The sequence below is a fragment of the Gambusia affinis genome, linkage group LG04 (genome assembly GCF_019740435.1).
Source record: "Gambusia affinis linkage group LG04, SWU_Gaff_1.0, whole genome shotgun sequence".
Taxonomy (NCBI): domain Eukaryota; kingdom Metazoa; phylum Chordata; class Actinopteri; order Cyprinodontiformes; family Poeciliidae; genus Gambusia; species Gambusia affinis.
In genome coordinates this window covers 1,364,237-1,388,635 of record NC_057871.1, presented here as the reverse complement: position 1 = coordinate 1,388,635, position 24,399 = coordinate 1,364,237, and the positions used below count along the sequence as shown (strand labels likewise).

The window sequence follows — 24,399 nt, the reverse complement described above, 5'->3', positions numbered from 1 at the left end:
TAAAGTAATTGCTCCTCGGTTGACATGCTACAGGGAGGTGGAAGCTAAATCACTTCCAGATAACGATCAGTTCCAGCTGTCATTTTCCTGTTGACTCTTGATGTTTGCAGACAAATAAAAGCTTCTTTTCAGGCTGTTGTTCTATTGTAAGTACTTGACTGCAGTGACGTTTACTAATTTAAAAAATAAGCAAAAAAAGCTTTTTGTTTGTGTTACATACATGTCTTAAAACCATTTAAGCTCAAATTCAAGATTAGGGCTGAAACGATTCCTCGAATGATTCGAGTACCTCGACTATTAAAATTCCTTGAGGAAAATTTACCTGCCTCGAATCTTTGTTAATTAATGTTTTATTATTTAGTGCACCTTGTTCCGACCGGGACATTATTTGCGGTGTACAGAGCTCTCACTTCCGCCTCCGAGTTGTTGACGAAAGCTAAGTGTTAGCGGCATTGTGTCCAATTTTCAAGTTCGACCCGTGGGGATTTTATTGATTGATGATAATGCCCGGGTTTTCATCATGTTTGTTTGACCAATAAGCATCCTTAAAATGACTGGCGCGATGCCTGGAGTACGGCAGCCTTTCTCCTCCGGGAGCTGCTGGTTGGAAGTAGACCTGAACCTATTTATGTCACGTTAACAAAGAACAACTGAAAAGTTTCCGGGTTCATCGACTGCGTAGCAATTTGGCTCCAACTTTTTTGCTAATGGAGACTGAGAATCCATTTTATTTTTGTTTTTGGTTGTTTTGTTTATTTCATCAGTTCCAGGTTTGAAAATAAAGTGTATCTATCTTTGACAGGAAATCACTTACATTATTACATAATTTCCATTAAATCAGTGTACAAAGGTCTTCAAACAATATTATCGTTTATCGCAATAATTTTTGAGACAATTAATCGCTCAGCAAAATTTGCTATCTTGACAGGCCTATTTGTTACTGATTGTATTCTCTATTACAATCTCTGATATATATTTATATAGACACCTAAAACGTGCTCTTCAGCGGTGTATTAACTGAGCTCTCATTTCACATGAATGCACTGCCACTTTTGATTTGGCTTGGTTTAATTTAACAGCGTTTCTCTGCTGCTGTGCTAATACTGCAGCAGCAACACCTCTTCAGGTCATCATTCTAATTAAACTTTTGCCTCACAAAGAGATGAGTAGCTCTTTTTTTTTTCTTTCAAAAAATGTCATTAAGACTGATTAATTTGTGATGACATGAAACAATTTCTAAAATTGCGTATGGCACTTTGACTTGGTCATGTAGTAGATGGAACATTTAGTCATGGTTGTGATATGTTTTCCACACTCCTGGTTAATTGTCTCGGCAACCAGACATTTTGATTCAATAACTGGAAGTCAAGTGGGGATTCAAATACAGCGTGTGCTTGAGATACAGATGCCTGGTCTGGTGTTGCTTTAGGTTTATCCTTCTATACCAGTTTTCACTTTGAGACAGTTGTTATGATGTGTAACCCTGGCAACAAGGTATAGCTTTTACAACCAGGAGCATCTGATTAGCATCTCAAAAGGTCAAATAAATGCCTTAACTATGACCCCACACCCCAGAGGAGTAGAAAAACAAAGCAGGACCAAAACGCAGAAAGAGAAGGAAGAAGTTCAAACCATTCCTTCCCTTGGGGGTGTGATCCATGGAAGAAATGGATCCAACTTTTCTCTATCCAGCTTTCTACCCATAGAGCCAGATGGAGATTTAAAGAGAAGTGGCAAATACAAATGAGCTGGATTAGCAGAGCTATGATCTCTGTTTCTGGATATTGAGCTGTTATGTCATGATTGTCCTACAGCAACTGTCTTCAGTCAGAGGCTTCTCCAGATTTGTTGCAAGACTGACTGTTGCTGGAGTCGGTCTTGGAACAGTATCCCCATCCCAAATGACTGAAGATATTTGGATGACATAATTTAATTTCTTTTTGAAGTACAGTATTTTTGCTATTGAATTGGGTTGAGCTATGAACCAGAACATTAATTTCTCATAAGATAACATTTAACTTTATGCATTACAACACTGTTTTTAATTGAAAATACATTTGTGACAAATTTCCAGCCTTCCTGGGAGATCTTTTGAAGAGTCATTTTGTTTCTGCGTGGCATCTAATGTGAATTTCAAATTCAAGTGATGAGAAGACGCTTGTCTGTGTTTCACCTCCCTGCAGGCAGAAGCAGCGGCACATCGCTGACAGGAAGGAGGGGGTTACATGACTGCATACACAATTTCACTGCAGTGAACAAAAAGTGGGCTTTAATCAAAGTACAACTGAACATGAAGTTGCAGTTTTTTAGAATGTTCTGCAGCCACATGGCAATGGACTTTACCACAGGGGCCGCTTTTCATTGGCTGATGCCCATACATAGAAATAACGGCGCCAGGCTTTTTTTGTGAGACTTCTGGCCACGTAGGATTTTGCAGGTCGGTTGTGGGCGGAGCTTGGAAAGGTTCATGGTCCCTTTTGTTGGCCTTTCTCTGGCTTTGCAGACTTTCTTTGCATGAACCATTTGTTCACGCTCTCATTAACAAACCCTCATCCACAAGTACTGTCCAGGGTTCTGGTTCAGAGGGCAGCGAACCGAGACTTAGCAGGAGGTGGAAAAGTCCTGACTCCGATCATTACTGGAGTGTCAGACTGAGGATGCCGAGGCACCTGTGGCTCCGGAGTTTTATTTTGGTCACATTTAGTATGATCACTGCCGTCTGTCACAAGATTTGGAGTATTCACTGCCATCTTAGCTAAAAGACTAAAGCTTTATTTAAAAGGCAGAAAAATTCAAATGAAAGATCCAGCTGTTCAGACACAAACTGAATCTAATATAATTTGTGAAACAAATGTATAAAAATCACATAATGTTTGACAGAACTTGGTACAGAAATCTAAATTAATTTAATCAATTTTCTAAAGTCTTAAAGGTATAGTTCATATTAATCTGTTTGATTTTGGGGAGATGATCAGTTAGTCCTACATGAATCACAATTCAAGTAGCAATTTTGACTAGGATCAGATTGGAAAGAAGTTTGAATTCTCCAATGTCACTTTCACAAAACTTTTCCTTTATTAGTCACATGAAGAACTGACCTACACCATGATGTTCGCAGAAATATGTAATGATGTTTCCATCAGGATTTTTTCTCTTTTACTCTTTAGAAAAGTTTGATAGAAACAACAAAATCGAAAAACACTCAATTTTCTGAAACGTTTTCTTGCGTGAGGTGGTTTTTAGTTTTTCTTGACGTTAATCTGCCAAAGGAGAAATGGAAACACATTTGACAAATAAGTTTTGATGTAGCGAATATTTACATCCCTTAGAATTGCATTTCTTCCTTTACAACTATGACCAACATGTAATACTGCAAAATCTAGTTTTCACGTCAGAACATTACAAGTTGTTCTATAGCGACACATTACTGAACGTCCATCCATTAGAAATGTCTGGTCCATACTGGCTGCAACCTCGACTTTGCAAAATCAGAAGTTGCAAAGTAGGAAACGTTTGTGCAGCTGCCGCACATTTTCACGCCAGGAAAAAAGTGTGCGTATAGTTTCACAAACTTTGACGCAAAGTTAATTTTTATACATGCCAACTTGTGCGTAAAATATGGATTTTTTAAGTACGCTGCTTGAGGTTTCCTCAACTCCAATTTCACAAAGTCATAGCAATCCTTACAAGCATTATTCAGTCAACGCTAGAGTCACTCTGCTTTAGATGCTCTTTTACATGTAAAGTGTTTAAAATCATGGCGCAAAACTCTTCTTTAAAAATCTCTCATTTTTAAAAGCAAAAATAAAACTTTTAACCTAAAAGTTTTCTTTTATTTTTCTAAATCTTGAGGTGAATAAAAACTGAAGTTACCAGATGGTTGAAGTTGTTAAACAGGCTTATTTTTAGTGGCAGTTGATTTTATCTCCTCCCATCTCCCTTCCTTCCCTGTGGAGCAGAGTTGTGATCTTGCACTTTGGAGTGGAGGATCACAGCTGACCGCTGATCCTCACAACCTTCATGTCTTGTGATTTGCTCTCAGGACGTGCACAGTCCTTATCAAAGCGCCCCGCCTGCTGATTATCTCTATCTCTCTCTCTCTTTAAAAGACCAAAGCTGTGAGCAGTCTGTTGGATGAGACTTTTCCACAGGGGCGAGGATGGCAGAGTGCTGCATCAAGAAAAAAAGACGAAAAAAGTTTCAACACTGAACGGGATACACAGAATTAATTATGCACAACACAGCATCCCAACATGCTAATTTATCACTCTGTACCTTGTAGTGTTTTACTAACTGCTGTTGGAACAAAATTTGATTCACTATAGAATGTATTTTGTTGTAGGCAATAATTATGCTACTTTTTTGAGGGAAAAACTGCATTAAAAGACTACTGACTGCAGTGTCAGGCTTTACAGAAACTTGCTCACTGCTGCATCTCAAATTCTGCCATTAGAGAGAAAACATAAATATATAATGCCACACATAGTATGTTCATGTTTCAGCGTTTATCCAGGTGTTTCAGACTTGTCGAAGAATTGTTTTTTGTGTGTGAGTGGCCGAATCTGGGGCCTGTTAGACTTTAGTGGGACAGTATCAGAAATTTTAAGCATCTCAGAAAATGCCACTGTTAAACAAAATCCATAAGAAGAAGACACTGAGGTGCTCTGGTCAGATTAAACTAAAATGTAACTTTTTGGCATGCACACAAAACTAACAAAGGAGGAACACTTGCACTACATATAGCCCTGAAAGAAATTTTTCCTTTAAAAATGGCAAAAAACAAAACAACCCTCAGTTTCGACTGAGGTAGTTCTGTAATGTGTTGCTGCTGCTTGGACATTATTAAAACATGTCAAACTTTTAATGTTTCATAGAAAACTGTGGCTCAAATCCACAGTTTAAATACCTAAGACAGCAAAAGTTACGTTCCCATCATAAAATAGCATCTATAAAATTATGAAGTCATTAAATTTAAATAGTTTTTTATTGGCTTGAAATACTTTTCTCTAAACTGTCCAGTTTAACAACTGTTTGAAGTCATTAAGACAGAAACAGCCCCCAGCAGTGTCTTTGTTTAAGGAACTGACTGCAGCCTCAGTGTTTATGGTTATGAGGATATTATTGTTATGGTGCTGTCAGAGACTGCTGCAGGAATTGGTTTCCAGTATGTAATACTCAGATAAACTGCTTTATATTTCTTAACAGTTAATTTGATCTACTCCTAAACATAAAAATCCTTTTTTTGCTTATTACAAGACATTTTGAGTGCAGAATAATACTTCTTTGCTTTGCTTTGTTTGTGTTTTTGTTCTACCCATAAACCCAGAAAGACAAACTTTGCAGATTTTATTTTTGAAGACATCTGGAGGAAACAGTGCTGACACCTATTGAATTGGGCCTATTTCACAATTTTCACTTTACTTGAGTAGAATATTTTTTGGTAAAAAAAACACTAAAAATACTTTTTATTTTACTAAATTTCTATAAAGGCTTTTGTTTCTTGTTTCTACTGCTGGTTGTTTGTGTAGTTTGCATCTGTTTTATTCCACTAACACACTGTAAAATTGAACACTACTAAATATGGCAGGTGAACAATAATAATTTTAGTCCTGTTGTTTCTTTATGCATGTGGGCTGAGATCCGGGCGGTGCTGATGATGACTGTCTGATTCTCTACCAGAGCGTCCTTGACCTCTGCTTCCAGCGGCAAACTTAATCACAGCCTATAAAAGTGATTTAGAATTTCAGTGTTATCAACGGATCTTTTTTAAAGATCACAGGTGCCAAACTCAAGGCCCGGGTGCCAACTCCGGCCCGCCATAACTATTTATGTGACCCTCTAGAGCAGTGGTGCTCAAAGTGGGTCCTGGAGGGCCGGCATCCTGCATGTTTTTAGTTCTCTTCCTGCTGGTAGTAACAACCTTTTCAGTAAGTCAATGTTCTTCTGATGAGCCATCATTTGATCCAGGTGTGTTAAACCAGGGAGAGACTAAAACATGCAGGATGCCGGCCCTCCAGGACCGAGTCTGGGCACCACTGCTCTAGATTCTAGAGAGAAACATAAATTTAACTTTAGGATAACAGTTGTGTGTTTAAATAATATCAGTTAAATCAAACCAGTTTTTTGAAAAAAAGTACAAATGGAACCCAGTTAATTTTGATCAATTAACAGGTATTTCTTTTTGATGGATTCTTCCAGAGCTGGCACCTTGAGGACATTCATGATCTTGATTTGGACCAAAATGAAATTGTGTTTGACACCCGGTTAGATCCTGATTCCTCATCTACTCCAAGACTGACTTTAGACGTTATTAATGTATTTCAACTAAATAAATGCTCATTTGTTTTGTTCCTAGCTTGTTGTAACAAATGCAATGTTAAGTTCAGCTAACTCAAATATTACATCCATTAAAATGACCTTCAGAGGTCATATTGATGACCAGCGACAGGTCGTTGTGTCCTGTCCCTGTTTCTGTTTCCTTAGATATGTCAGCACATCAAAGACTAGATTATCTTACTTTAACTAAAGATAAAATGCAGCAATGAGCAGTTCTAAATGTCATTGTATGTAATTCAGGGGATTTATTTGCTTTCAATTCAGTTCAGATTATTTTGACACCTCATAATCAGTTACATTTTTTTTTGCCTTCAAATCCATAGCTTCATTTTCCTTAGGGATAAAAAAGTACTTTTGAAGTGTACTGAATTATAACATAGCAGAAAATATTGAAGATGGCTATACATAAGAGGCTGTGATCACCGTAAAAACATCAAATCTTTTTATTCTGCTTTGTTTCATTTTATGTTTGGAAATGAGAAATCAGGTGTTGATGAATACTTCCTGTGCTGTCAGTGATTGCTTGAGGGTGAAACTTACATGTTGTATAAAAAAACTGTTGTTGACTGTTGGCAAATAGTAATCAATGAAATCTGATGGAAAAGTGAGGACTGAGAATTAGACTAAGTGTGAAAGATGTTGCCATAGGGTTGAACATCACTGTACAACAAACTGCATTATTTCTGTTGGACGCATCTGATAATCTGTCTGGCTTCAGGTTAATTCTCTTCAAAATATGTCCGTTTTGCTTTCAGATTCCTCTTAAAAATCTGACGTGACATTGTTCAGACCAGTGGTTCTCAGGGCTTTGCCCTGCATTAGATGTGTCTGCTGCAGCACACCTCATTCAAACGGTTCTCATTCAGGATGCTGCAGACTCCTGGTAGCCACCTGTTCATTCAGATCAGGGAAACACCTCAACATGCAGAGCACCGGGTCGACCAATTTAAACTCTTCAAAAATGTCATTTTAATGCAGGAATTTCTTTTCTCTGCAGGTCATCCTCATTCTTACCAAACTCTATGACTTTCACATCGGCAGCGTCACTGAGAGCACTCTCTGGAGGTGAGTACTCAACACTTCTTCTACTATTGTGAATGCTGTCAACATCCATAAACAACAGATTTTAAACTAAGGATTGCAAAACTATCGTGTTGATGTGCTCAGTGTTGCAGAACTTTAATCCTGATCTAAGCCAAATATCCATATCTACTCTTTGCTCATTCATCTTCAGCTGTGATTCTGTTCTCACCTTCCCAGTCCATTGTGGGAAAACCGTGTTCTGGTGTCATCCGCCTGCAGGCGATGCACTTGGGTATAGGAAGCTGTTTTCCATGTGCTTGTTCTAGGATATCATCTGATGTACTCGTCTTCTTCGCCCCTGCAGGAGAGAAAATAAACACACACAGTTTGTGAAACAAAGAAAGTGCTTGTAAAATAGGAAAACCAGACAATCAGAAGGAGGGATAACACATCCCGGATGAATAGAAACTGCATCTAACCCATTTTCAGATATGTATTGTGTAATACAAACAATAATTAGCTTGTTTCTCTTTGGGAAGCCTGTAGACACATGACAACGTTGGCATGGCTGTGAGAAATGTAGAGCAAAACCCCTAAAAAGACAGAAATCGATTCATCCTATTGTTTTACCACAAGAATCACAGAATTAATATATCTTTATAACTCTATTAGAATGAAGTCAAGCCTTGTGAACATAACCTTTATGTTGGAATGCCTGAAACGGAGAGAAATGTTACTGTGAAGTGTAAGCTGATAGAAAATGAAAATGCCAGAGGGGAGTACTTTAAAAATGACTAAAATTGCACAAAAGAGGGAAATTATGAAGAGATTTGCCACACAGGAGTAAAAAAAAAAATAAACTCAAGGACAATTATATCAATCTCAGATAAGGTTTGCCATTTTAAGAATAAAAAACAACTTCCCTTCAATGAATTTTTTTGTCTTTGAGATGTTTTTAACGGCAGCTTTTTAAAGTGTAGAAACAGTTTCACCTCTAAAATTTGTTCTATGCCCAGTTTGCAGGGCTGTCTTCACAAAGAACAGTGCTTCCAAAGTAACCGCTGGCTATTTTTGACATTTAAATACCGTCTGTGCAACAGTTATGATCCTCAGGCAAAAAACAAAGTTTTGTTTTGGTGTTTGAGGAGCTACAAAGTAGGTTGAGTTTCTTTTTAGTCTGAGAAGTAGACAGAAGACGGACTGTTCTGCTGTCGACAAAATATTCTAAAATATTCTAGATAAGGATATGGCTGTTTCATCACAACACTCTTCTGTCTGCATTTCTAAAATGACTGCCTATATGACGGAAATATGAAATATATCCTTTCAAAGCTTGACTTCCATCTGTTTTTCCTTTTGTCTCATGACGAAACTGCTAAACCTTTTTAGTACAAAAGATCCCATATTCTGTGTAGCAGCTGAAGTCTCTCCACTTTGATGAACCTTGTAGTCCCTGTTGCATAGTCTCAACACAGGCATGTCCCCCATCATAACCACCACAGATGGTGGAGAGGGAACATAATGTAGCCTGCGGGAGAATTAAAACCCACCACAATGTCAGTGGATTGGAGCTGGGATGAATTTCTTTCAGAGGAATGCTGGATTAACTGGAACATGACATTCATTGGGATTCAGTGTTGCCAGGGTTCAAACAGTCATTTGTCTCCTAATGCATTTTAGCATCTGTTTGTCCTGCTGGAAAACAGAAGCAGACAAGTGGTCAACATCAGTCCAGGAGGTCGTTCAAAGTCTTTTGTAGTTTTGTGTAAAAATGAACTACTTTCACATATCTGTAAATGTTTCATATCCATCATCCTGAAAACTTCAGCACATTTAACAATAAATGGTTCCTTTACGATACTTGGATCATGCACTGATATTTGATGAATTCATCACAACCAGGTATAATTACTGACCAACATTAATATTAACAAAGAACCCTGTTCCTTTAAAAACTGTTGCCAAGTTATCAAAGATGGTGTTGAGTACATTTCTTGATATCGAGTTTGAATTTGTAGCATCGTCATACCCTGACGGAAGTTCACCGTAATAAATCAACAGAATTAACGGATCATCTACGTTCTGCTTAACTGCAGGAAGGTAAACAAACTGAAGTCTTACAAAGTTGTTCAATGCTGTCAGATTGAAATTCACCATGACAGCTGAACTCTTTGGGGAAGATGCAATCAGGTGAAGAGACTAATCCATAGTGTGAGAGGGGGACCATCACTGCTGTTGAAGATCATTATTATTGGCAGCCCTCCCAGCACTGTCACCGGCCACAAACCTACAGTGAGCGGAGAGCAGCTGTCCATCCAGGCTTGACTTGGCCGTATCTGAAGAGACTTGTAAAAACCTCAGTAATATTTTTTTCATAATAAGCTTGAGTCTGTTTTATTGAAATAAAAATAATCTGTTTTGAGAAATGAGGTTTCTAACGGAGATCACAGCCGCGATAGAGACTGAAGAGGAGCGTTTGAGTTGAATGTTTATCACTTCAACAGGAATAGATCCCAAATGGCACGTCCAATGCTGCCTGCTCGCAAAGGTCAATGCTGTGGCAACACCTCAAAGTATTTACCAGTTGGTCTGTCGGATTTAATGAACATCCTGACCTTAAACAATGAAAGCTGATCAGTCAGACCCTGCATAATTTTCAAAGTATTCACACTGTTGAAGCGTTGGAGAAACAGGCGAGCTAGTTGGTGCAGACTATAAATCAACTCTGCAAAACAGTTTGTCTTCAAAGTTGTTCAGCCTCTCTCATCTGGCCTCTAGAGGATTGTCTCTGTGTGAGGAAAACATTTATTAAAGATGACAAGTCCAAAACTCATTTGCAGGTATTCAGACATAGTGCAAATTAATGCCAACAACAAAGTCAAGATGTATCCCCCCCCTTTCACTGCAGCATTTTGACACATCCAATACTTGTTTTTTATGCAAAACAAGTCGATGCGGCAGTTGTTTTCTTTGCTTTGTTATGTTTACTTACGTTTTTTACCTTCTTGTGCTACTGAACAACTGATGTGGAAAGTTTGTGGGTGAACTGAGGTTTATGTTTTCTTGTGCTTGAGGGAAAGTTGAACACATGGAAATCAAAAATGGATGGGAAAAACCAACTGGATTTGGATCAAATGCACACTAAATCAGGAACATCCCAAATTAAAAACCTGCGTAAACGAAAAGAAAATTTGAGTGTAGATTCTAATCTGTCTGCACAAAATCAAATAAATCAATTTTATTTACAGTTACGACCACATTATTAGGTACATGTGCCCAGTACTGAATTGGAACCTTTTGACTTCAGAACTGCCTGGAATCTTTGTAACACCGACTGAATAATGTGTTCAGAAACATTCCTAAGCGGTTTGGTTCATGCTGACATGATGACATAACTATGGTGCTGCAGATTTGTTGGCTGTGCATTCATGATTTGAATCTCTTGTCCCATGACATCACAAAGGTGCTCTGCTGGACTGAAGTGAAATCAATGTCATGTTCAAGGAAAACATGAAATCTGTCTAGAAAGTTATGATTTGCATTTTTGCACATGCAACAAACTCGGAGCATGCAGGACTAGTTCTTCACTGCAGTGCTCCAGTCTGGCTCTCAGATTACAGACAGCATGGAAACCCAAAGGAAAAACGTTGACATTTTACTACTATACTACTGACTAGTTTTGCTTCTGCCAATCAGAACTTCTTGGTGAAGACTGAGCTTCTCTCGCTAAGGTAGAGCCCAGACACCCTACAGGAAGAACCCATTTCGGCCGCTTGTATCCACGATCTCGTTCTTTCGGTCATGATTCATGATTTCGTAGATCGACCGGTGAATCAAGAGCTTCGCTTTTTGACTTGGCTCTCTCTTCACCATGACAGACCTGTGCAGTGCCAGATTCACAGCGGATGCTGCGCAAATCCGCCTGTTGATCTTCCACTCCCTTCCCACATTCATGAACAAGATCCAGAGATACTTAAACTCCTCCACTTGGGGCAGGACACCTTCCTTGACCCCCCCGACCTGGAGAAGGCACTCTACCCTTTTCCGGCTCAAGACCATGGCCTCGGATTTGGAGGCACTGATCCTTATCCCGGCCGCTTCACACTCGGCTGTGAACCGCTCCAGCGAGAGCTGCAGATCACGACCTGATAAAGCCAACAGGACCACATCATGTACAAAAAGCAGAGATGCAATCCCAAGACCACCAAAACGGATCCCATCAAAACCTTGACTGCACTTAGAAATTCTGTCCATGAATGTAATGAACAGAATTGGTGACAAAGGGCACTGGATCCCTTGGATTGGCAGACAAGGGTGGTGGTCCCCCTGTTCAAAAAGGGCGACCAGAAGATGTGCTACAATTATATGGGAGTCACACTCTTAAACCTCCCTGGTAAGGTCTATTCAGGGGTCCTGGAGAGGAGGGTCCGTCGGATAGTTGACCTCGGATTTAGGAAGAGCAATGTGGTTTTCGTCCTGGTTGTGGAACACTGGTGAGTTGGTTCTGGTACAGAAAAACAATACAAGTAATGAGGATTAGACGGTTTTGAAGGTCAGTAAAAATTGTAAGGCTGTTTTCTGTTTGTGATTTTTAAAGCTTTGGTTTGATGCTTTTGACAGCAGCAGATATTTCAAGACTGAGTAAAACTCAGAGCTTTTTGTTTTGGGGATTCCGTCCCCAAAGCTCAGTGGACTGTTAGAGAAACATATTGGGAACGTTGGTAGCTGTGTTGTGTGTGCGTGTTTATGTAAGTGTGTGTATCCCAGCTGCAGACAGACTCCTCTCCTGCTGTGCTAAGATCAGGTCACCAGGGGGTGAACAGTGACATCCTCTCAAATTGCATCATTTTGCTGAGCATGCTCACAGCCGATGTGATATTTCACAGGTCAGTGCTTATAATAAGGGCCCGGTTCTCTCAGAGAGGACCCACCTGATGTCTGCGACCTCTTGCAATTGGACTTGGTATTTTCCTCTATACCTTGCCAGCCTTCTGTACACCAGAACATTTCAAAAGAAAAAAAAAGAGCAATACAGCTACATTTCCTTTCTGATGAAATGGAAGACATCAGTTTCGATAAATCTGCATGAAGTGCTGACAGGTTTGCTAAAGCCGGCAGATCAACATGTTGAGAGATGAACCAGAACATAAAGACTTGACCTTTATGCTCCTCTGAGCTTTACAGCCTCTTTTATACAATTGTTTTGGTTTTACTGCAAGCAGCTTCAATGTTTTAATTAACTCCATTCAACCTTGTTCACAGCACAAATATGCACCGTAATTCAAACAGGTTTACTTGGTCAGGGGTGAAAAAGCAAATACACAAAGTTCATGCTTCAGTACATACCACAGCACACTTCACTAAACATGAAGATATCTATTAACTAATTATCTCAGCTGTGCACTGAATTCAAACTCATTATTTTTCCTGATAAACTTTGTTATTCAAGGTATTTTTCATATATTCAGCCAAGCAACAGCAAAATATAGGAAAACATGTAACTTTCATGTTTTATTAACATAATCTGAGTGAAGAGTGAAGACAGATTTTTTTCTATCTTCAGTCTTTTTGAGCGTTAGTGTGACATCCACTGAAATTTCTATGAAGTGAGGGTAGCAAAAGCCCATCCCACTGGGACAAACATATAATTATCATCCCAAACATGAAGGAATTACGTATGAAATGTAGTCATTTCATTCAGTTTATTTATATAGTGCCAATTCACTACACACAAGGCAATTCAGTCCAATCATGAATATTATTTTGATTGATCCTAGTTATCAAACTACATCCAGGTCAGTTAATTATTCAAACTGGCATAAAGGTTTCTGTCTAAGAATCCCATCATATTGAATCAGTCGAGACTCTGACTCGACTGACAGTGAATGCTGATTCACTCCTCCTGGTCGGGCACATGGCAACAGTAGACCATTTCTGGCATTGTGTCAGTGACTTTGCAGCAGTCACTCACACTGAGCATGCATGTAGCAACAACAGAAAGGAAAACTCCCCTTTAACAAGAGGAAACTTGCAGCACAACCAGAACCAGAACCTGGCTCAGTGTGAGTGGCCATCTGTCACGACTGTTTCTGGTTTTTGGTGTGTACCTGCTTCGTCTTTTCAAACCCCCACAGATCCTGGAGTACTGTCCACATCAGAGAAAACTAAAACGTTTTTGGTAGTAGTAACTCTAGAAAAGAAACAGCTAAACAGAGGCGTCTTCAGAGCTGTTGTAAGACAGACTGCTACAGGAGGTCCTTCCAGCCCACAACCGTCAGCATCTAAAACAGCCATTTGAAGAAAATTGTATCATATATGCAACAACATTTAATTTTCTTTTGGGATTAATAAAGTATTTTAAACTTGAATTTGAAATCATTTCATCCATTAATTTTTAAGCAGCAACAGCACACTGAAAGCACCCAGAGTAAACGTAGTGAAAACTAATTTTGTGTGAATTATTTAGCTCCCTTTTGCAGGGAGTCACTACATAAATCATCTTGGCTGTCATTACTGAGGTCGTTTATTCTGAGTCCCTCAGCAGATTTAAATCCTTACCTCTGTAATTATAAACTCTCAGGCATTATCACTTTTTTCAGGGCTGTGCCTGTCATAACAGAACATCTCTTCTTGTATAGTTATAAATATTACTGGGGCAAATTTTTACACAATATATTAATAAAAAGTAAACAAAAGGGGGAAAAAACATACATAATTTACCCTGTTGTTAGGGCTTCTTTGCAGTGTTGAAAATTGTTATTCTATGTGGATAGAAAAGACCACATGATAAAATGTTTTGTTTAGAACTTTTTTCTCTTTTCTCGTTGGAAAAGAGAAGTAATCATATAAAAAATTTTCACAGAACTAATTCTAAATTTAATTCAACATCATGGTGAGACTGACAGAGTGATGCAAACTTTAAGTATTGATCAAGTATCCTGGGTAGGGAAGGAACTTAATGCATTACTAGGCCTGTCACAATAACAAATTTTGCTGAGCAATTAATTGTCTCAAAAATTATTGCGATAAACGATAATATTGTTTGAAGGCCTTTTTAAACTGATTTAATGGAAATGATGTAATAATACCTGCGATTTTCTGCCGAAGATAGATACACTTTATTTTCAAAAGAACATTTAACACTGGAACTGATAAAATAAAATAAAAAAAACAACAATCAGAAATAAAATGGATTCTCAGTCTGCATTAACAAAAAAAACGCTTGAATAAAAACTAAACAACATAAAGCCAAAGTGGAAGTAAATACTGCATTCAACCAAAAGAGTGCAGATTATGAAGTCTGTTTACCATATTGTCCTTCAGTAATCATTAGATTTAAATAGAGAAGATGGAACATCGACCACCTGATGAAATAGTTGGGGCAAAACATGGTGTTTTCCCATTATGACAATCTGAGAACGTTGATGTTCTAAGATTGTCTCTTGTGGTTTCATAACCGATCATCCTGTAGTGTGTGGTGTGTTACGGTAGATCGTTGTGGCGCTCCGATCTAAATCAGGGGTTTTCCCCACTGGGAGCTTAACGCAGCCTGTTGAATGTGACAGGTAGCCAATCAGAAAGCCGGATTCTCCTCCTGCTTTCTGAGGGGAAATTACAGAGGGGAATCCCAAACAGCTGACACGGAGCAACCCGAAGTCCAGCGGACATTGGAGATGATATGTGGAAACAACATTAATGTTTATAAAACATTTGGTGTAAAGAATATAGAAATGATGAGGGGAGGAGTTGGAGCCAAATTGGTACCAGTTGATGAACCCGGTAACTTTTCAGCTGTTCTTCGTTAACGTGACATAAAAAGGTTCTAATGATTTTCATTCAGTCAGGACGTTACGCTGACACTAGAGCCACATGCACTGCAGGTAGATTGTAGTAAAGCATTGATTAATGCCTGGTTTTAAAATGACTTCACTGGACTTGGAGCCATTATTTTGTGCCCATTGTTGGACACCACACGGCCCGATGGAACCCAATGGAACCGTTATACCTAGGATTTCTGTCGGCTAATGTGTGATCTCTCAGGTTTTGAAAATGGGCCGACAATCGGCCGACAGCTCTAAGATGGTGTAGTGTGAACTGGACATTACACTGAGGAAATGAGGAAGGGAGGGTCAGTGGAGAGCAGCGGAGTTGAACCTTTTTTCATTCAGTGTCATCAACAGAAAGAGAAAAAGGCTGGAAAGACGATAAAGGCGATAATTAAAATGAGGTCGATAGTTTTAATTTATCGTGCGATTAATTGATTTATTGCTTATCGCGACAGGCCTATGCATTACCTTTCATTAATTCATTAAATAGATTTTAACTCTAACATTTTTAACACAGTTAATTGTTTTGTAAAGCTTGAAGCTTTGTACTTATGCGTTTCTAATACGTTCAAAAATGTGATGCACAAGTGACATGGATGGACAACAAAGCCACTTGATTTGACCCACTGGGGGTTCAGGTTTGTTTCAGAAAATGAGCTCATGGGGCAAAGGGGAAAAAACTATTGTGTGCAAATTGTGAAGCTCTTTAAGCCTAATGTAACTTCTCAATGCTAAACATGTAAAAGCGGCACAGACATCAATGCTAATGTCAGCGTCCACAGACCACATTTATTCTTCAACCCATATGTCTTTATTCAAGGATTTAGCAGCAAAAACGATTTTTGAATTGAAAATGTTTGTTTTATCAATATAGTTTTCAATTAAAATGGGATTCATTTATTTCAGACCTTGTAATTAACTCAATTAAAAATTTTATTTGAGTCCCATCACTACTTGCGGGTGGCACCCTCTGTTGTGTTCCCAAAACCAATCAGAACGGTTCCTTGATCCAACAGAATCACATCATTAAGGAAGGACATTTTTCAACTTCCAACCTTCAGAGACACTGTTACCAAAGTGTCTTTTTTCTGCACTTGGACGTTCCCATATCTCTGACCTTGACTTGTCAGTTATCATCACTCACAACACTCTGGAGACGACATCGAAGCACAGATCTGCACAGAGAAGCCGACTCCATCCAACAATACTCTGTTATTATCTTGCCATTGAACTGCTGGTTCCTGCAACCCCTCTTATGAATAATGAACAGAAGTTGGGTTGTTCTTCACACTCTGATGAAAACTGATTTTTTTTCTCTGAATCCTGCCGTCTCACTGAGACGTAAACCCCATACTGTACATGTTTGATGCTCTGTTGTTGGTTCACCTCAGTGGGCAGAAAAAAACCCCCAACCAACACCGAAAACATCGATCGCGAGTTTAGACGTTGAAACAAGCTGGATGTCAACAGCAGATCTATCCTCTGTAACCTAAAAGGCCCGACTGCTCCTCATGAAAAAGTCAACACATCTGGGAGGAACTTTGAAAGTTTTATACTTTGGTTAAAGATTCATTTCAGAGAATGCATTCTGGGGCACGGTGAGTGGGGCAACAGATATCTGCTGCCCACGTTGGAGGCTGAGTGGAGACGCAGGAGGAGATTGAGACACAACAAATGTTGTTGCTAAGAGCGATCTTTGAATGTCAGCACTTCTGCCTCAGTCTGCGTGCTCCTTTAAGGTATCTTCCCTCAACGCTGCATTTATCAATCATGCAAAGATGCAACGCTTCTCAAAGGATTCCTACCTCTTGATCCTTCTCACATTTTGTCGACAATAAACTTTACTGTATTTTGCCGGAGTGCACTGATTCATGATTTATGAAGCGGAAGGAAAATTGTTCTTGGGTTTTATTTATTATGACATTTAATTTTTCTTTTAGATATAAAGAGTGTGTCTCAGAAGAAAAGCCTGGAAAAGTCACTTTCACTGTTTTGCACAAACCATGATGGAAGGAGGTGCTCTGCTCAGATGAGACCAAATACTACATTACTACATTACATTAAATACTGCATTACTCTACATGTAAATGAAACATGTAGCAGGAAACTAAACACACTGAGAAAATCATTCCCATAGTGAAACATGAAGGTGGTGACAGTATCATCCTGTGGGGAAGCTTTTCTGCAGCAGGGACAGCGAAGCTCTACAGAGTTGAGGAAGGAAGTTGTGGAAAACCTGCTGAAGGCTGCAGATAACCAGAGACGGAGGTGGAAGTTTTCTTTCCAGTAGGACAACAACCCTAAACACAGCCAGAGCTACAGTGGATGTGTTGGAGAAGGATGCATCTAAATGTTGCAGGATGGAAGATCTGGACTTGGGCACCCCTGGTGTAGATCAAAGCATGTTCATTTGTTAGAATAGCCTAAAGTTAAAGGTAATTTTATTTATGTAGCACATTTTCAGCAACAAGGAAATACAAAGTGTTTTACAGGAATTAAGAAGAAATAAAACAAAATAAACCAAAGCCAAGAGCAAAAGAAGAAAAAGAATCTAATGTTGATCTAGGAGCTGTTGTAAGCTAGCAGCTCCTGTTTGTGTGCACAATTTAAACCACGCATCATTTTCCTTCCACTTAAAAAATATTCCCTACTTTGTGTTAGTCAATCATAAAATTCTGATTAAAAACCTAGAAGTCTGTTTGAAACATGGCTGGATGTTTTTATTTTCCTCTCCAGCTCCTGTTTGTTCTGTGAGCTGCTTTTTGTTTCTTGCTGCAGGATCGTCTGATTGGTCTGTATCAGCAGCAGTTTGGATTTTAGTGCAGGCTGCAGTGTTTGTTTCACACATCGCTTACTTTTATATTTTTCTTTCACAATCGCACACAAACACATAGACGTTCATAAACACACGCGCGCTTGGCCGGACACGGCATTTTTTAATACATTAAAAGAAAGAGTTCTAATTTTTAGTGTACAGTGTTCAGTCATGTAGGCTGATATTTTTATTGCCCCCCACCCCTTCACTTCATTGCCCCCCGTTCTCGCATGTTGGCAACCTCTTGCTCTCTCGCAGAAACACCTGCAACTTCAGTATCCTCCTATCTTGACGTGGCAATTCTCTAAAGTTGTTTTCAATTATGCTTCAGTGGATTTTACATTAGAGAGAAGATAATGCAGCGGTTGCCTTGGGTGAAAACATGGAAGGGTTTGTGTGTATGCGTGCATGTGTGTGTGCACAAGGCCACCTCTGAGCATGACTGTGAGTCTGTATGAAGGTTTATTGTGAGCCTAGCTCAGAGTGTATTTTCCAGAGATAAACTCTTTGACAGCTTGAACATTACGAGCCTCCTCGTTGAGATATGCGTTGGTCCTGGTATCAGTCGGTATTAAAACTGTGTCCACAGGTTTTTTTTTTTTGTTACTTATGTTATTACAACATTTTCATTAGTGTGTTGGTATGCATTTTGTTTGTTAGTAACTTTGAGTGACTGCGTCCACATTGAGCCCTGATTGAGTATGCATGGAGCTCTGCAGAGTGAACTATAGTGGGAGTCTTTAGTAGGAACGTCTACTAGGCAGAACATTCAGAGAGGACTCCAGAATACCACAGCGCTTTATCAAAACCAAATTCTTGCTCAGAGTTTTGCAAATAGTTATCTCATGAATGAGTTGTTTGTCTCTCTACTCTAAACTGGAAACTGGGTTTCAGCTAGTTCAGAGAAACCCCTCTACTCATTTAAGTTTCTGTTTTATGGCTGATCCCCACCCCACTTTGAATAAAATCAGGCTGCTGCAGGGGGACAAGTTGGAGTTTTCCAGAGGCACAAGGAGACTGAATTGATAATACTGAAGTGATAATACTGAAGTGATAATACTCTCTGTTTGGTTCTTTATATGTACAGGTTAAAATACCCAACATTCTTGGTTCCTCCTGTTCTAAAACTAATAGATGCCTGAAAGATGTTTGAAGAACTGGTAAGGAATAATTTAGCACTTTGTGTATCACTTTTTTCTTTGGGAGAGATGAATCATGCAAACTTCATATTCTGCATCTTTTTGTTCTATCATTTGAGTCAGAGCTGTTTCTAAAATCAACCCAAGCACTTAAAAAACCACCCAGTTGTTTTTTGGGATTAAGTTGATGTTTTTTGTGTCTGACAATGAGCCGTTTCAAAAAACCTCTGGAATGTTACATCACTAATCATCACCCTTACAAAAAAACCCATGAAAATCACATGTGACTTTCACATGTGATCACATGTGGTTCACACAAATTTTACATGTGAATGATGTGAATCACATGTGAAAGCACATGAATACGTGTGATTTTGGAACGTTTCGTGGTAAAATTTCCACATGTGATCACATGTGATTTTCATGTGATTTTTTTGTAAGGGCAGGCACTGCCTCTCACCTGGCAACCCCAGCGTAGCCCAACCTGTCACCTAGCAACCCAAACAGAGCTCCAGCATGTCTGATCAGCTGGTTTTGCCACTGTATGCATTGTACAATGGCTGCTGGAAAAAAAAGTTGTGTGTTGACTCACCATCCAGAAACCACTTGCTGCGTTCTTGTTGGTTGTGCAGCTGGCTCTACTTCTGCTTTTCAATGTGCAGTTGTATAATAGTGTATCTGTTTGCAGTCATTTTCACAGAGTGTAAAGGTTGTGTTGGGGGGCGGGGTTAGTAACACCTTTCTGGTTTTAAAGTATCAAAGTCCCTAAAACAGCTCAGTTTGAAAGGAGCTCAAATTAGACAAAATTAACCAGACTGAATCATTCTTCAAATCATTATTTAAGAATATGTTTGTGCAAAAAATGAAATGAACATGTTTTGTATGGCCGATAGAACATTCCTGAGCCAAAAGGTCACCTTTAACGCCTTCCTCGAGGAGTTAGAGAGAACACTACTCAGTATGAAGTGACTGAAATGGCTTTAAATGGGGCCAACATGGCAAAGACAGCTTCACATTTTGCAACAGTGAAGTATGACAACAGTGTTTGTGCCCAGTCTCAGTCTGGATTGCCTGCTGCAGTGTTTTGGGTTAGAGAAACCCATAATCCAATGCTTGAATGGGCCTGGAAGTAGCAGACTAATTGCCGCAGGCGATCCATCCAAGCATTTCTTTTCTGTGCCTGCCTCCTCTTGTTGAGCTGCCTCAGACTAAATGGCAGAGAAGCTCAGGACAGGTCGCCAGTCGCTGCAGGGCCAACTTGTGGACAAACACAGTTCAGTCAACACCTTAGGCATTTCTGACCCAGTAAGCATTGATCTTCAGCTCATGTAGCTGTCTAGCCTTGTTTGGTGACTTTAAAGCTGCTGAGATTTGGGTGAAAAAATATAAAGACTTCAAACTATAAAACTTAATTTTTCCTTTTCTCTGTTTCAATGTAAAAATAAACACACAGTTTTTATAATAAACCTTTTATCAAAATACAAGTACATCTCATTTTTCAGAATAAAACTATCTTTTGAGAATAACTTTAAAGCAGGTTTTTATATTGTGTATTACTCTTACATTTTCTGATTAAAATGTGTTTAATTTATTAGAATTTTCTAACCTCAAGTGTCTTTTCATTCAACTGGAAGCAGAAAATCATGAGAGAAAAACACTTCTGTGAGAGTCGAATTAATCTATAATATGTTGAGTTACTAAAATAAACTTTTCTAAATTATTCTAATTTATTGAGATGCGCTTGTTTGGCCTGCTGCTTATTTATACGACATTCACTCAAGGCTTTCAAACAAGTTATTTACTCAAAGTAATACTTATTATAAGATTAATAAAGCAGGATTTCTGGTGCAGTACAGTGTATTGCAACAAACATTTGATTATTTTTTAGTCAAACAATACAGCAATAGAAAATAGTTAAAGCAAAAGTGAAAACACAACCAGACTGGTGGGGTTATGAATATGAAGTCATGAAACCCAGACTGAAAGATTAATTGGGGAGATTTAGAGGTAAATAAACATTTAATCTGTGTAACGTATGTTTCATCGACAGGAAACCCCTGGTATTCAAAGGCGTTAGGAATCAAAACAGCTAAAATGATTAGAATTAACTATTTTAATAGTTCAAACACCAAATATACATAACATGTTTTAATATGTACAGTGGAGACAGTCTTAGCACCAGCAGAGGTTTACATCCTGGATCTTTGTTAGTTCTGCTCTTGGAGGAACAGCCAATCAGCACCAAGGGAAATAAATGGTGCTCCTGGATTGGCTGCTTTGTATCCAATAGCGTGCTTAGTAGCATAAAGTAGCTCATGTCATTAAAACCACTGACAGGTGAAGTAAATAACACAGAACATTTTTTCACACCTGTTTGTGTGTGTGATCTTTTAGGCAGGAGGGAAAAGTTTTTCCTCAAACTTTCATTTGTTCGAAGCAGTAAAAACTTTGACAAATCATGTTGGGTAAGTTACAGAGTTACAGTCAAAGCGCATCAGCAGCAATCTTTAAGAATCCAGTGTTGACGCTTTCTGGATATCTTTTAAGTGTTTTAGGATTAAAAAACTGAAGTCCTCAGAATATATTCTTTAATTCTGATTTAGAAACCTGTAATTAGAGATGCTTTAATTGCTGAAATTAGAGGTGGCTGATGGACTCATTCATTAAACATGTCAATTAAAAGACATGCTCCTAAGTTGTATTCAGTACCCAGAATACTTGGTATGTAAAAAAGGAAATTGGAGTTAAATATTTTGATAGAAAATGAATTATGGGTCAACCTGTGGTGAGACAGTCACAAAGGGATTAGCAGTCAATTATTTTGTGACTGTGGGAAGATTTTGACTGGATACTGGAAGTTAAATATTTTCACAACCCTCTTACCATCTCTAAATTTATGAAGGACCCCTGGACTGCACAAAATTGTGGAAAAATATCAGACCATGCACAGATCTTGTAGGATTGTCCTGTTGTCCTGACATGGAGGTGGAGCAACTGGGGATGGAGGTTACATTAAATCCTCTGTTTTACTTATTGGAAATGATTTTAATTCAAATCAGAAATCTATTATACATGTTTTGTTATTGGTTGTAGAAAAACTAATCAGTCAGTTATGAAGATCTGAAACCCCCGACCATAACTGAATGGAAACAGTGAAACAAGTGTAGATATTGGAAACGTCGACCTCTGTTTTGGAAATGAATACTAATCTCTTTTGCCAAAGGTGGAGATGTGTTGAAATGTATCTAGCAACTTGATAAAAGTGTGAATTGGTGGTCAAAGTCCAGCTATCAGATGGCTGAGAGTAATCCATCATGGAGTTGGGTGAATGCAGAGATGTGAACATGATCAGACACAGGAAGACAAACGACATCAAGGGAAGAACGCTGGAAAAACAGCAGGACTTACAGCAGGCTTTTGATAATCTGGGGAGGAGGCAGAGACAGAGAGGAGCTTAAAGAGCAGAGAGCCCTGGTGGAGGCGGCGGAGGAATCAGGCAAGGTGAGCTGAATGAAAACTAGCTGCAGAAGGAGAGCATGAACACGGCGTGAAAACATGAATCATTACGTTTGATGACAAGACCTTTAAAATATTAAACTATTTTCAAAACAGCAGGCTCAGTCAGATTATGTTCATTTACTCAATTTATTGATTTATGTGTTCCTTTACCAAACAGTCAACTAGACAACTAAAAGACACAATATAAAACAAACAGAAGAAATAAATAACTATAAATCTAAAGTAAAATGTCACAGTATTAAGTATTAAAGTCCTAACTGAATCGTAGCCGTGTTGAACTTGAATATCAAAAGGTCCCGGTCAGTGACTGAATGTAGATCAAGAGGAAGCTGGTTGTCGTAACCAAGAGATCCATTCAGTTCATTTTTAAAAAGAACCTCAGGGATGTTACTCCAACACACAAAACCCAGTAAATGAGACTTCTAGGTATGGGTCAAAGCATTAGGAGAGTTGAAAATTGGTAAAATTTTAAAATCTATGATAAAACGGATGAACTGCTACCTACAGTGATCAATTGTTAAGATGATAAGGGCTTGTATAGCCATTTCAGGGCCAGTAAGGTCTAAAGATTTGCTTAATTTCAGCTAATTGTTATGGGAATTTAATCTCCAACAGACCTTTGCTGGCACAATGCAACCAGATTCATTCATCCTAGAGTTGCTCCACACAACACCACTGTCCAATCTGTAGTTTGGTAGATGTAAGTGATAGGTGGACGATCACTGTGAACTGGTAAATGCTGTTTTTCCTACCTTTTTGCTTGTAGTACTATCTCATCAATGTTCCTTTGGACCTCTCACTGCCTAGACTAATTCGTTTTGAACAATTAAACCTCATGGCATTTAACATTTATCTGGATCGATCAAAACTGAAGCAGTCAGCTGCACTTATTTCATGGTGCCTGGAAGTTTATACTTATTTCAGACAACTTTATTCCTACTTTCTAACAGGTCTTTGAAAACAATGACTTGCTGCAGCCTTTAACTCACTGGTGCTGTAATGACACCAGAACAACAGCTCTGTCTGTTACTGAAGGATCCCTGAACTGAATCCAGGAGTGGTTTTGCCTGAAGACTTGTTTCCGGAGCAGCATTGCCTTTGTCGTGTCCTCAGAGTTTCCCCCCCCCAGAACAAAAGCAATGAGATGATTTAGAAACATCTGCAGGCCACTGTCCAGCTCCATCTCTGACCTGGTTCCACCACATGACTCTTTGGTCCACCGGATCAGATGAGGGTTATTCTTTAGGGGCATCAGTGAGTTCATGCACTTTGGGTTCGGTTCTGCTGCAGGGTTGTTAGGTAAGAACTCATTTCCTTTCTCTGTTTGACTGTTTTTCTGAGGACAAAGCACTGAGTTGTTTCTGCTTGGCCTTGACTCTGACAACTACCTGACGATGCTTTCATCTTTGCACCTTTGATGAATGTTGATGAGGTCTTTTGTCTGCTCTCTTTTCAGTGATGAGCATGGATATGCAGCCTCTGTTCTCCCTTGAACAGGAATGCTGTACACTCTGTTTAGCCTCCGTCTGCTTTGGAATGATGTGCTTTGTTTGTACAATTTTTAAGAAAGCGAAATGATTTAGTTGGAGTTGTTAGTCTTTGAAGTAGATGGCATTTTTTCCCCCTCTGTCTCCCCAGAGCATGGTCAACCGTGTTGTACAACGGCTCTGAATTGTTCTGCTTTATTGGCAGCCATCTGGCAAAACCTCACAAACATTCCCTAATGTAATTTCTGCCTGCC

At 39.0% G+C, this 24,399-nt stretch overlaps 1 protein-coding gene across 3 annotated transcripts in view; it reads left to right on the top strand.

The window, feature by feature from the left end:
• sorcs3 (sortilin related VPS10 domain containing receptor 3) overlaps nucleotides 1-24,399 on the top strand; it is a 204,889-nt gene that overhangs the window by 81,359 nt on the left and 99,131 nt on the right. For all 3 annotated transcript variants that reach the window (XM_044114774.1, XM_044114776.1, XM_044114777.1), the window contains exon 2: nucleotides 7,334-7,401. In XM_044114774.1, the coding sequence (XP_043970709.1) occupies nucleotides 7,334-7,401 (68 nt within the window). The remainder of the gene's footprint in view (nucleotides 1-7,333; nucleotides 7,402-24,399) is intronic.